A 13,246-nucleotide genomic window follows, 5' to 3' on the forward strand; every position below is an offset into this window, starting at 1 on the left:
TAACAACAAAAATTTTGAGCTCAATTGTGGATGTGGATGTGTATATGTACATGTGTGTATGTATGTGTATGTGTATATGTATGTATGTATATATGTACATGTATGTATGTGTATATGTACATGTGTGTATGTATGTTGAGGATTACCTGCATCTCATTTGCATACTTAAAAAAACCCTCTCATGAATCTGTAACAAAAGTATAGTGTGATGACCTGGGGTGTGGCACAAAGGCAACACAGTCAGATAATCAATAAAAGTCCCTTTATGAGCTCCACCTTTGCCCCCAATGTCCAGGTTACCTTCTGGCTGGAGAAAAACTCATCCAGGAACAGCCAAAGAGAATGTTCCAAAACATGGTCAACAAAAACTGTAGCTTTAAGTCCAATCAAGCCAAACTGAGATACTTAGTTTGGCAGGGCAGGAGCAAGAATTCTAGACTTGGAGGCATGGCAATAACTCACATGGTTGGGAAGATGCCAGGAACACAGATAAGCAATGGCAACACAGAATAAAGTCATGTTTGCTCCCAGCAGCTGCCGCAGTCAGCATTCAGTTCTTATAAACTTTCATTCCCAGCTGTGGCTAATGAAGGGAATCAGGGCCCTTTCCTCCCCCATAAGCCATGCAACCCACGTTGCTCTCTTCTCTGTTCCTCCTTGCGTGCCCTAGGATGAAGAGGGGCTGGGCCTAGATCTTCCTCTGAACTCCCTCTCCCATGTTCTATCTCTCCCCTGCTCTGCCCAGCTGGACTTTGCCCTTCCCCAGCCTCCTCCACAGCCAACAAAACCACATTCCCCCTCCCTGCCAGCTGTTCATCCTCCTCGGGTTCAGACTGACAGGGGTATGACATATAGAGAACATGGAATACATGGAAAAGGGGAAATATTTCTGAATGTGAAAGATAAGTCGCCTTCAGCAATTTCAGATAGCACCTGACCATAACCAAAACAACATCCTCGCCCCACCCACACACACACATTTTTATTTTAATTCATCCGGAAAAGTTCCCAAATTGGGCCTTTGGAGGCCACCGCTCATTAAAAGGTGAACCTCTCATAGAATTCCAGAATTAATTATCTAATTTGCACCCTGTTCAGAATCTGACTTTAAAAAAGGTCAAATGGGTGGGAGACGTTGAAGGTGAATGACAACGGAATGGAGTCTGGTGTATTTCAAAATAGTGTTGTTGGTATCTACCCTTTGCTTTCCCTATGGAGCCTTTCACACCTGGAGTTTTCAGTGGGATTCAAATTAGAACTTTAATTCTGAGTCATTGAATGCTTTGCAAAATTTAGCAGCAGATTAACTGGTTGGATGGATGTAGCATAAGACCGCTATGGCTCTTGTCTGTCGGAGCTGGATTCCATACTAAATCTTAACTCTGAGAATGTGTGGCTGCCTTAAAAGCAAGCAAATCAATTTCCTGTGTGGGAAGGGGTCGTTCTCCCATAACAAGTGCTCTTTCTTCAGTTTAAACATTAATACCCATTGACGCCTAGGTGCCGTACATTACGGAGGTGTTCGAGGGTGCAAACTCATTATGCATTGACCATTCTCCCTTTCTCTCTCATTTTAAATTGACTTCTGTTGAGGGGTTATTTGGTTCCTTCAATGTAGCTCTTTGTCCAATTAGGTTGACGCCATTGAGTTGAACGTCTGGGATATTGGAGGCCCCGCCAGCATGTCAACAGTCAACCAGTGCTTCTTCACAGATAAGGCATTGTACATTGTCATCTGGAACTTGGCACTGGGAGAAGAAGCTGTAGCGAATCTTCAATTCTGGTTACTCAGTATTGAGGTAGGAGCAAAGCCATAGGCTGACTTGCAGAATGTCTATTCCCCAGTACAGTACAGTACAGGGTGGCTTAGACAAATTTGACAAACTTTATTGTTCATTTCTAACAGCTTCACCTTAAAATCCGTCAAGGATGACATCTTTACATCAGCTATGACCCAACCATCACTCTTCACCCCTGTATGGCTATGTGATTGTCTGTTCCTAATGTTGACTCCAGAAGGGACAAAGTGGCTCAGTGGCTAAGACATTGAGCTTGTTAATCAAAATGTTGGCAGTTCACAGTTTGAATCCCTAGCGCCATGTAACGGAGTGAGCTCCCGTTACTTGTCCCAGCTTCTGCCAATCTAGCAGTTCAAAAAGCATGTAAAAATGAAAGTAGAAAAATAGGGACCATTTTGGCGGGAAGGGAACAACGTTCCGTGCATCTTTGGTGTTTAGTCATGCCGGCCACATGACCACGGAGATGTCTTTGGACAGCACTGATTCTTTGGCTTTGTAATGGAGATGAGCATCGCCCCCTAGAGCCGGGAATGACTAGCATGTATGTGCAAGGGGAACCTTTACCTTTACCTTTAATGTTGACTCCAGAAGCACATTTAGGAACATCTAGTTTAAGCTTCCTTCTCTATTACCCTCCTGATATATTAAATTTCAGTTCCCATAATTCTTCAGAGTCAAGGTCCAAGCTGTTTTGTTGTTTGAGGAATCAAATCATTTTCTTTCATGATATAGGCAGAAAAACTGATAGGATGTGCTGTGGAACCTTTTTAAAAAAAATCTTCTTAATGCGATACCAATATCTACCTCACCATAAAGCATAATGTCATGTCATATACATGATGTCTGAATGCCGGCCTTGTGGCTTATTTGAAAAACTGGGATTACTCTGCCATTGGGTGATAAGCAAGTGGTGGCAATTATAGACAGGTGTATTTCCTAGTTTATCTTTGGTTTGCTTGTCTGCCCTACCTAAAACTTCCAGAGGGATGCCAGGCAAGACCAACTTTAAAAAGAAGCATAGAACATCATCACAGTTGGAGGTCTTCTAGTCCAACCCCCTGCTCAAGCAGGAGACCCTATAATATTTGAGACAAATGGCTGTCCAGTCTCTTCTTAAAAGCCTCCAGTGATGGAGCATCCACAACATCTGGTGGCAAGCTGTTCCGCTGATTAATTGTCTTCACTGTTAGGAAATTTCTCCTTAATTCCAGGTTGCTTCTCTCCTTGATCAGTTTCCATCTATTGTTTCTTGTCCTGCCTTCTGGTGCTTTGGAGAATAATTTGACTCCCTCTTCTTTGTGGCAACCCCCCAAATATTGGAACACAGCTCTCATGTCACCCCGGGTCCTACTTTTCACTAGACTAGACATACCCAATTCCCACCCCTATTCTTCATATGAAGAGGTCACTGGCCAAGTAGGAAATGTTCACTTTCATTTACCTGCAAGACCAAATCTACTCTGTTCTGACTCTCTCAACCAACTGTGGCTTAAATGAACCATAGCTTAATGTCCCTCTCTCTTTCCAGGCCAAGGCTCCAAATTCAGTTGTGCTGGTGGTAGGGACTCATCTGGACCTCATTGAAACAAAATTCCGTGTTGAGAGGATTGCCACCCTAAGAGCCTATGTCCTGGCCCTCTGTCGATCTCCCTCAGGTTCAAGAGCCACTGGTTTTCCAGACATCACATTTAAGCATTTGCAGTAAGTTGGACATGGGTGCAACAATTCACACTGGCAAGGCCTTATTTCCAACGGCTTGCTTTTCAATTATTCAAGTATGACTAAGGGAGGGTGGGGCCATGGGTCTAGCTGTGAGCAATTTGGGGAGTTTTGCTGCAAGTAGTCCTCAACTTATGACTACAATGGAGCCCCAAATTTCTGTCGCTAAGCAAGACATTTGTTAAGTGAGTTTTACCCCATTTTACAACCTTTCTTGCCACAGTTGTTAAGTGAATCCCTGCAGTTCTTAAGTTAGTCACATGGTTGTTAAGTGAATCTGGATTCCCCCTTGAGATTGCTTGTCAGAAGGTCGCCAAAGGGGATCACTTGATCCCGGGATCCTGCAACCATCATAAAGGGGAGTCAGTTGCCATGCACCTGAATTTTGATCGTGTGAGCATGGGGAGTGGTCCTAAGTCACTTTTTGAATGCCCTTGTAATTTTGAACAGTCACTGAATGAACTGTTGTATGAGGACTACCTGCACTGCTATGAAACATCTTGCCTGAAAGATTGTGAATTAGACTGTCCAGAAGCACCAAGGAAGTGCCCACGACCTCCTCCTGTTATTTGTACTGGGGCATATGGGAGAGGGCATCAGCCAGAAAGTTCCTCCCCCCGGGACGTGTTTTAGCACAAAGTCGAATCGGTTGAGCCCAGCTGACTTGTTTGGGTGATAGTTTTCACGGGGTCCTAAGGGCCTCCAGATTTTTATGATCAGTCCAGACTTCGAACGGTCTCTGTCCCCCTTCCAGCAGGTGGTGCCAGGTTTGTAGTGCCCATCTCACCACGAAAGCCTCTTTTTCCCATGCAGCTCATTGCCTCTCAGTGTCCGTGAGCTTGCGGGAGGTGTAGGTGCAGGGCTATAGGCATCCTTGGTTATTTCTTTGGAGTAACACTGCTCCCACTGCCACATCACTGGGGTCCACTTGGATGATGAAGGATGTTGTTTGGGGTCAGGATGCTTCATGCTGGTTCTTTTTGCAAACAGTTCTTTCAGTGTTTCAAATGTCTTTTGGCAGGTTAGGTCCCACTGTCGGGGTTGTCCCGGGCAGGGTTTCGTTCCTGGCCCCCTTGTCTTTAAGGAGGTCTGTCATGGGTTTGGCAATCCTCACAAAGGAGGGGATGAATTGCCGGTAGAAGTTTCCGAACCCCAAGAAGCTTTGTAGCTGTCTGCAGGTGTGAGGGGGCTGCCAGCCTAGGATGGCAATTGCCAGAATCCTGATAGAAGACCAAGGGGAGTGTGATAAAGTCAAAGCAGTTCTTAAACATTAAGCCACGTTCTTAAACATTAAGCGAGGTTTTTAAATGTCTGAGAATAGGCCTTAAGCTTTGTGGTTGCCTCACCATCTTCTACTCCAGAGAGCTGGTTACATTCTTTTCTATGAAGCAAGACCTAGTTCTAATGTTCTAATTTTACAGCTCAATCCAACATGCGCCACAAATAGAGCACAAGATAGCATTACCATGCCATGCTTAAGCTTTCAGGCTGACACAGTTGCTGCCCACAAAAATGTGTTGGTAATGAACCTTCTACGGCTTGGTTAGCCAAGCTTAGCATGACTTTTGAATAGGAGATTTTAGGGGTTTTTTTCAGTAGAGAAAGAATTAGAGGTCAACAATAGCTTATTGTCTGCCTTCTTCGTGACACATGCCTTCTGAGTTCCTGGTCTGCTTCTTAATTGCACTTCCTTGAGCCCAAGACAGTGGAACATGGTTAGAAAGACAGCCTTTCGGCTCAGAGTGGACAATTGGTTTGGACTATAAATGAGGCAAACCAATTTTCCTAATAATAAGGGACAGGACTAGGTTCTTAGCAAAATATTTTCCCTTACGTTTTCAACAAGCAATACCATTTGTTAAGGTGCAAATGTAACAAGGAATGCTGAGTTGATCTTGTCTTATCTCAAAAAGCTAAGCACAGTCAAGCTTGATTTATCTATGGGTGAAATACCAGTAGGAAATCTAGGGCTAGATTATGAAATCAGAAGTGCCACTAAGAGTTGTGGTGGGGCAATGGTTAGAATGTAGTATTGCAGGTTAACTCTGCCCCACTGCCAGCAGTTTGATCCTGACAAACTCAAAGTTGACTTAGCCTTTCATCCTGACAAACTCAAAGTTGACTTAGCCTTTCATCCTAGAAGGATGAGGATCTAGATTCTTGGGGGTGATAGGCTGACTCTGTCAACCACCCAGAGAATGCTGCAAAACACTATGGAGCAATATATAAGTCTTATTGCTATCCCAGATAACAATAGGGGTTACATGCAATTTTTCTCTTGCCATTTCTTTTTGCAGTGAACTCTCATGCAAAACATTGGAAGGCCTGGATGGGTTGCGACAGCTGATCTTCCACGTCAGCACAAACATGAAGGATGTTGGAAATTCCATTGGCTCACAGAGGCTTGTTGGGAGACTGGTGTGTAATTTTCTACAGGGGACAGCGGTGTCACTAAACATGGCATATATATGTTAAGACTCCTTAGCTGCAGTTGTGTGCCCAGAAAATGCAGAAATTGGACAAACTAGTCTGCACAATGTTCCTTTACTTTATAACTGGGTGTGACTTCTGAGTATGGCTGTAATTCCAACTCTCTTGATCTCACCTTATTAGGGATAAATCTGACTGAATTACAGAGTCAGGGAATAGCTTTCCTAGCCTTGTCTCCTTAACCTTCTATGTCAAGTAGGGAGAAGGTTTGGCTCTCCAGAGTTTAGGAAAACCACATCTTCTAGGGCCTGTAGACAGTTGATAGGGAAAGCTGGGAACTGTAATTCAGTAACATCTGGGGTAAGAGGAAAGAACCAAAATTGCTCTTCTGCAGTTCTACATGCTATTTCTCCAGCACCCTTCCTCCAATTTGGGTGGACCAGGGCTCTATGAGGATCTTGTAATAACAGTTGCTTATTTAGAGAATAATTTAGACACGATGATCGATTTGGGACATGCATCTGAATTGTTTGAAAGCAGTGCATGAGATTGATGGCCAGCATCTGGTTTGCAAAGATGTATTGCCTCCAGATATGTTGGTTTGCCTTAGGTCTCCTAACAAGTAGTAGAACCATCCTCCATAAGTAGAACCCTCCTCCTCCTTGGTTTGTCTAATCCAACTAAAGGCTATCCAGATATATTGGGATGTCTTCTTGTTGTTGTTGTGCCATATCCGTCATAGGATGTTGGCGATCATGTTGCCAATCCTATTTTTATCAATAGCCTCACGAAAAAATGCTGCTGATTTTTGTCCAAACCAGTCCCTTAAATTTTGAAGCCACGATGTTCTTCTGCATGGGCCTCATTTGCCTTCAATCTTTCCCTGGAGGATTAAGTGAAGGATGCCGGATTTTTCCAGGTGTCACATCGCATGTCCAAAAGATTCCAACTTTTGCTTTTTTTATGGCTTTTTTATGGTTTTGGCTTTCCTAAGCAGGTTATCAACTCCTCCTTTCTGATTTTGTCAACCCAGCTTATATGTAACAGCCACCTATAAATCCACATTTCAAATGCTTCTAGTCTCCTCAAATGGCTTTCTGTCGGAGACCAGCATCTAGAATTCATGGAGCTGCTTGGAAAGAACCAGTTTGCATAGACTAGTCAATGACCATCACCTACATCTTTGAACAGTTAATTAGCATACTTTATTAGCCTGTGAAATGCAGTGGCTCGGTGGCTAAGATGCTGAGCTTGTTGGTGGGAAAGGTCGGCAGTTCAGCAGTTCAAGTCCCTAGCGCTGCATAACAGAGGGAGCTCCCGTTACTTGTCCCAGCTTCTGCCAACCTAGCAGTTCGAAAGCATGTAAAACAAATGCAAGTAGAAAAATAGGGACCCCTTTGGTGGGAAGGTAACAGCATTCCATGTAGCTTCGGCATTTAGTGATGCCGGCCACATGACCACAGAGACGTCTCCGGACAATGCTGGCTGTTCAGCTTTGTAACACAGATGAGCACCACCCCCTAGAGCCGGGAACGACTAGCACCTATGTGCAAGGGGAACCTTTACCTTTAATGTTGACTCCAGAAGCACATTTAGGAACATCTTAGTTTAAGCTTCCTTCTCTATTACCCTCCAGATATATTAAATTTCAGTCCCCATAATTCTTCAGAGTCAAGGTCCAAGCTGTTTTGTTGTTTGAGGAATCAAATCATTTTCTTTCATGATATAGGCAGAAAAACTGATAGGATGTCCTGTGGAACCTTTTTTTAAAAAAAATTCTCTTCATGTGATATTGGTATCTAGCACGTAAGTGCGAGGGGAACCCTTACCTTATTAGCCTATACTTGACAAAGTATAGCTTACTTCTGCATCTAGAAGTAAGGGTTTTTTTATTGGTTGACCCTGAATTCTAGTTAACATATGGAAAGAAAAAAGACAGCCTTTTCATGACAACAACAGAGTCAATTTCATTCCTAGTCTCAGCAACCAGAATGTGCTATATAAAACTGGGCAGATACATTGCTTTGATGAAGAGATTGATTTGCACTATCGTGTAACAGGTCCCGAGGAGCTATTTGAGCCTTCAAGTATCCGTCACAATTGAGCAACAGAGGAGAAGCCAAAACGATAGTGTGCAATATCTCACTGACAAGGAAATACAAGGAATCATTGAGAAAACTCCAGCCAATGACATCAAGGATTATGAAGACATGCAATCCGGTAGATATGCATGGAATAATTTTTCCAAAGCTACGTATACAGTACGGTTGGAAGCGTACGAGCAGATTCTGCTCACAAACTAAGCCTGTATCTGCAACGTTGAGGCAGCAAGCTTTTTCTGGTGTTCATGAAACCCAAAAGACTGAGCTGTGGTTGCATTCTAGCTGCATGTTTCCCTGAGTGAAAGCAGCAAATTGTGTCAATTAGCTATTGTGTCAATTATAAGGAACTCCTGGTATGATTTGCACGGGGGTGATTCGAGTATTTCAAGAAGGAATGGATATTATAAAACACAGAGGCAGGGGTGAGATGCTACCGGTTCTGCCTGGTTCTAAAGAACCGGTAGCTCTGAAGAGCGGCAGACACCCAACCAGTTCTGTGTTTGCTGCTGTTTGGCCCACCCGCCCTCCCAGGCTCTTACCTGTCCTTTATTTCCTGCTTTTTCAACCTCAGCTGCTTTGCGCAGCACAGCTGAGGTTGAAAAAGCAAGAAAAAAGAGGCTTTTCAAACGCTGCGCACCCACACACAGCGCTTTTTAGCTCTCTGGGCGGCACAGCTTAATTTCTTTTTACACGCGTACAAAACATTACACCAAACCGGTAGTAACACCACTTGAGTCCCACCCATGGACAGAGGGAATAACGATGAAGATGTAGATGCTTTTCCACCTGCAAGAAATGCAAGAGGGCTCACCATTGAACACAAAATATGAACAATCTTCTTGCCGGAGTCGTTAAGCAAATCACTGTGGTTGTTAAGTAAATCACATGGTCATTAAGTGAATCTGGCTTGGATTGTTAGAAGGCAGCTGGGAAGCTTGCAAAAGCAGGAGACCTTATACCATATACATATTACACAAAGAGAGAAACAGAGAGTCAGAGGGAGAGAGAGAGAGACAGAGACAGAGACAGAGACAGATGGAGGGAGAGAGAACAAAAGGGAGAGACAGAGAGAGAGGGAGGGAGGGAGGGAGGGAGAAAGAGATACGCGTGTATGTACTGTGTTTCTCATATAATAAGGCCGGGTCTTTTTTTTTTTTTTTGAGCCCCCCCAAAATGGCTAGGCCGTCTTTTTTGGGGTGACTTAATTCCCCTCCCCCTTGCATCTTCGGGCGGGTGGCGACGGCTTGGATGTTGACCTCGGCGTTGGTGGGGCACTTCGTATCGGGGTCAACGCAGGCAGCACCATATCCGGGTGTGCCACAAAAGTACTTCCTAACAGCAAGCCCCCCCCATCTCCCCCCCATTTCGCATGTTTTAATATAGGCCTTAATTTGGGGGGAGGGGCTTAATTTCATTTCATGCCTATAAAACATGCTGGGACTTCCTATTGGGGGAGGCCGTATTGTTGGAGAAACAGGGTATATATATATGTGTGTGTGTGTCATATATATGTATATGTACATGCACATGTACATGTGCATGCATATACCATAGACATATACTGTATACATGCCCTTTACCAAATGTCCAAATTTTGATCACATGACCGTGGGGATGCTCCAGCTGTCATAAATGGGAGAGCCAGGAATAAGTCACTTTTCTCATTGCCATTGTAATTTTAAGCCATCATTAAATGAATGGTGGTTAAGTCGAGGACCACCTATAAATAAATTGCAAGTCGAAATAGACTAGTAGCAATTCTCCGAGGAATGCATTTCATAGTTTAGGGGTACATTTGGAAACCATGTGCTTGGCTCAGGGCCAGATTGCAGTGTGGAGCTTTGTAGGTGTCTTTTGTATTTATTCATTTTTTTTAGTAATGTGAATATACACATCTCTTCTGCTTTTTCTGCCACAACATACTGCGCATGGAAAGCTTACAAGAATGAATGGGGGTCCCCGGTACAGAGGAATTTAAAGATAGTCTTCCGATTTTTTAAAATAGAATAGAATAGAATAGAATTCTTTATTGGCTAAGTGTGACTGGACACACAAGGAATTTGTCTTTGGTGCAAATGCTTTCAGTGTACATAAAAAGAAAAGATACATTTGTCAAGAGTCAAGAATCATAAGGTACAACATTTAATAGTAGTCATAGGGTACAATAAGCAATCAAATCATACTAGGAAACAGTCCATATAAATCGTAAGGATCCAAGTGACAAAGTTACAGTCATACAGTCACAAGTGGGAGGGATGGATGATAAGGAGTGATGAGAAGATTAATAGTAATAGTAGGGCAGACTTTGTAAATAGTTAGACAGTGCTGAGGGAATTATTTGTTTAGCAGAGTGATGGCGTTCGGGGAAAAAACCTGTCCTTGTGTCTAGTTGTTCTGGTGTGCAGGGCTCTATAGCATCGTTTTGAGGACAGGAGTTGAAACAGTTTATGTCCAGGTTGTGAGGGGTCTGTAAATATTTTCACAGCCCTCTTTTTGACTTGTGCAGTATACAGGTCCTCAATTGAAGGCAGGTTGGTAGCATCTAAAAAGAATGGTGATCTAAAAAGAAGAGATAGGGGTAATTAAAAGGTGATTGCACCATTAGCCTGACAGTGATATTTTCCTTTCTCCCCCCAGCCATTAATTTCCTGATCGAAACAGGGACGCTGATGCATTTCCCAGACACAAGCCATGGGCTGAGGAACCTCTACTTCCTTGACCCGGTGTGGTTGTCTGAATGCCTGCAGAGAATCTTCAACGTCAAAAGCTCCAAGTCAATTGCCAAGAACGGCGTGATCAAAGCCGAGGACCTCCGGATGCTGATGGTCGGGATGGGATTCACCAAGGAAGCTGAAGAGCAGTACTTCCAATTCCTTGCCAAGTTTGAAATTGCGTTACCGATAGCAAACAACAGGTACATTGGCAGGGTGACTGGGATTAGGGCCATGAAACAAAGTCACTCCCACTTCTTTTCCTCCTTCCGTGATTTGGTTATTGGCAGAGACACACCAGGCTCAGAAAGCACAAAAATACTTGTACGATTATCTGGTGTACAAGTAGTCCTTGATTTACGATCACAACTGAGCCCAAAATTTCTGTTGCTAAAGGAGACAAGTGTTAAGTGAATGTGACCTTTCTTGCCACAGTGGTTAAGTGAATCACTGCAGTTGTTAAGTGAGCAACACGGTTGTTAAGTGAATCTGGCTTCCCCATTGGCTTTGCTTACCAGAAGATCACAAAAGAGGATCACATGAACCCAGGACAGAGGTGGTATTCAGCAGGTTCTGACCAGTTCTGGAGAACCGGTAGTGGAAATTTTGAGTTGTTCGGAGAAACGGCCAATATCACCTCTGACTGGCCCTGCCCCCATCTATTCTCCACCTCCTGAGTCCCAGCTGATCAGCTGGGTCTTCTTTGGTTGCCCTGCATAGGAGAACGGAGCTGGAAAGCAGGTTAGTGGGGTGGGGAGGGATTTTGGGGATTTTGCAGTATCCTTCCCCTGCCACGCCCACCAAGCCACACCCACCAAGTCATGACACGCCCACCAAGCCAGACCCACAGAACCAGTAATAAAAATGTTTGAATTCCACCACTGCCCCAGAATACTGCAACTGTCACAAATACGAGTCAGTTGCCAAGTGTCTGAATTTTGATCAGGAAAGCTGTAGTGATTGACCCATTTTTAACACTGGTGGTGTAACTATGAACAGTCACCAAATGAACAATTGTAAGTTGAGGACTATCTGTTTATGTGGAGACAAAGTGAGGTGGAACCTTTCTCCAAACTCTTTCCAACAATTTCCCAAAACAAGGATTCAGCCTTAAGGGTCATAGTAGCCTTGCAGCTGGAAAAAACAACAACCCTCCATGGGAGGGTTATTTTTCCTTTGGAATTTAATGGGAGGTTAAGAAGCCAGAGAGATTGAAAGGATATTTGTACATGAAACACAGAACATCTCATGTTCTCCTTGGCCATCGTATCTCCAAACAAATTCCATCCATTAAAATTCGCCCCCTGTGTCCCCCCCCCAAATCTCCTTTGTAAGAATGTCTAAAGCAGTGGTGGGATTCAAAATGTTTTACTACCGGTTCTGTGGGTGTGGCTTGGTGGGCGTAGCAGGGGAAGGATACTGTAAAATCTCCATTCCACTAACCTGCTTTCCAGCTCCGTTCTCCTATGCAGGGCAACAAAAGAAGACTCAGCCGATAAGAGGCAGAGAATAGATGGGGACAGGGCCAGTCAAAGGTGGTATTTGCCGGTTCTCTGAACTTCTCAAAATTTTCACTACCGGTTCTCCAGAACTGGTCAGAACCTGCTGAATACCACCTCTGGTCTAAAGCAAGATCTCTTTCATCTAATGGAATTAAAACTAAAAGAAGAATGCAAGGGATTTATTTTATTCAAGACATTTGCATAGCCAAAATTTATTTCACCTATGGTTCATTGATCATCCCAGAGGCAGTCTGATAAGTCATGTATTCATGGCTTATTCTGCCAGTTTCTGGATTTATTTCCCTTACATTTCACCTTCTTAGATCCATGTGGGGCTAAAATACAGAGCCAGCTTGTGTTCTGAGCTCAAACATGACAAGCAGTGGTTAAAGCCAGAGTCATATTTGTGGTTTATTGGCTGTGATGGAGTTAATCTTCCTGTTCATCTGTTTCCCAGACCTTTCTGCAAGCAAGAACCAAGATCTCAATAAAACTGTCTGTCAGGATTCCAGCAGTTACCCCCATTTAAATCAAGAGTCTCGAGCCAAACTTCCAAAACTTCAAAAGGATTTATTGGGAGTTAACATGTCCGGCACTGCCTGGGTGTAGCTGACTCTGAGACTCATAATTCATTGACACCCTTGACCCTGGTCCCCCCCCCCCCGGGTGTATCGTAATTCATATTCTCCAATGGGACAGATCCATATCCAAGAGTCATCAATCATGCTCTCCAGTTAGAATTTTGCAGGTGGCAGAAAGTTCGGTCACCTAGTTACTATCTTTGAAAACATTTGTGGAATGCAGTTTCGGTTTTGCAAGCTGCTGCACTGCTCCCCCCCTCCCTTTCTGTTGGCAACTCTAAAAAGACCACAGAAATATTTTATGAGTTCAAACTGTCACTTATCTAAACTTATTTGGGCTGAAAAGATAAGCTGGATCAGGTTTGAGCAGTACTTAGGTGAGAGACCTCCAGAAAATTATAG

At 43.7% G+C, this 13,246-nt stretch overlaps 1 protein-coding gene across 4 annotated transcripts in view; it reads left to right on the forward strand.

The window, feature by feature from the left end:
- The window catches only part of LRRK1 (leucine rich repeat kinase 1), a 102,219-nt gene that overhangs the window by 36,607 nt on the left and 52,366 nt on the right, over nt 1-13,246 (forward strand). For all 4 annotated transcript variants that reach the window (XR_015745101.1, XM_087941318.1, XM_026709255.2 and 1 more), the window contains exons 16-20: nt 1,635-1,799; nt 3,328-3,500; nt 5,816-5,936; nt 8,009-8,168; nt 10,688-10,964. Coding sequence is in view for 3 of the 4 variants with exons in the window: in XM_087941318.1 (XP_087797444.1) it covers nt 1,635-1,799; nt 3,328-3,500; nt 5,816-5,936; nt 8,009-8,168; nt 10,688-10,964 (896 nt within the window). In the remaining variant the exon portion in view is untranslated. The remainder of the gene's footprint in view (nt 1-1,634; nt 1,800-3,327; nt 3,501-5,815; nt 5,937-8,008; nt 8,169-10,687; nt 10,965-13,246) is intronic.

Source organism: Pseudonaja textilis, chromosome 13, assembly GCF_049901715.1.
Source record: "Pseudonaja textilis isolate UNSWEBS1 chromosome 13, rPseTex1.2, whole genome shotgun sequence".
NCBI lineage: Eukaryota > Metazoa > Chordata > Lepidosauria > Squamata > Elapidae > Pseudonaja > Pseudonaja textilis.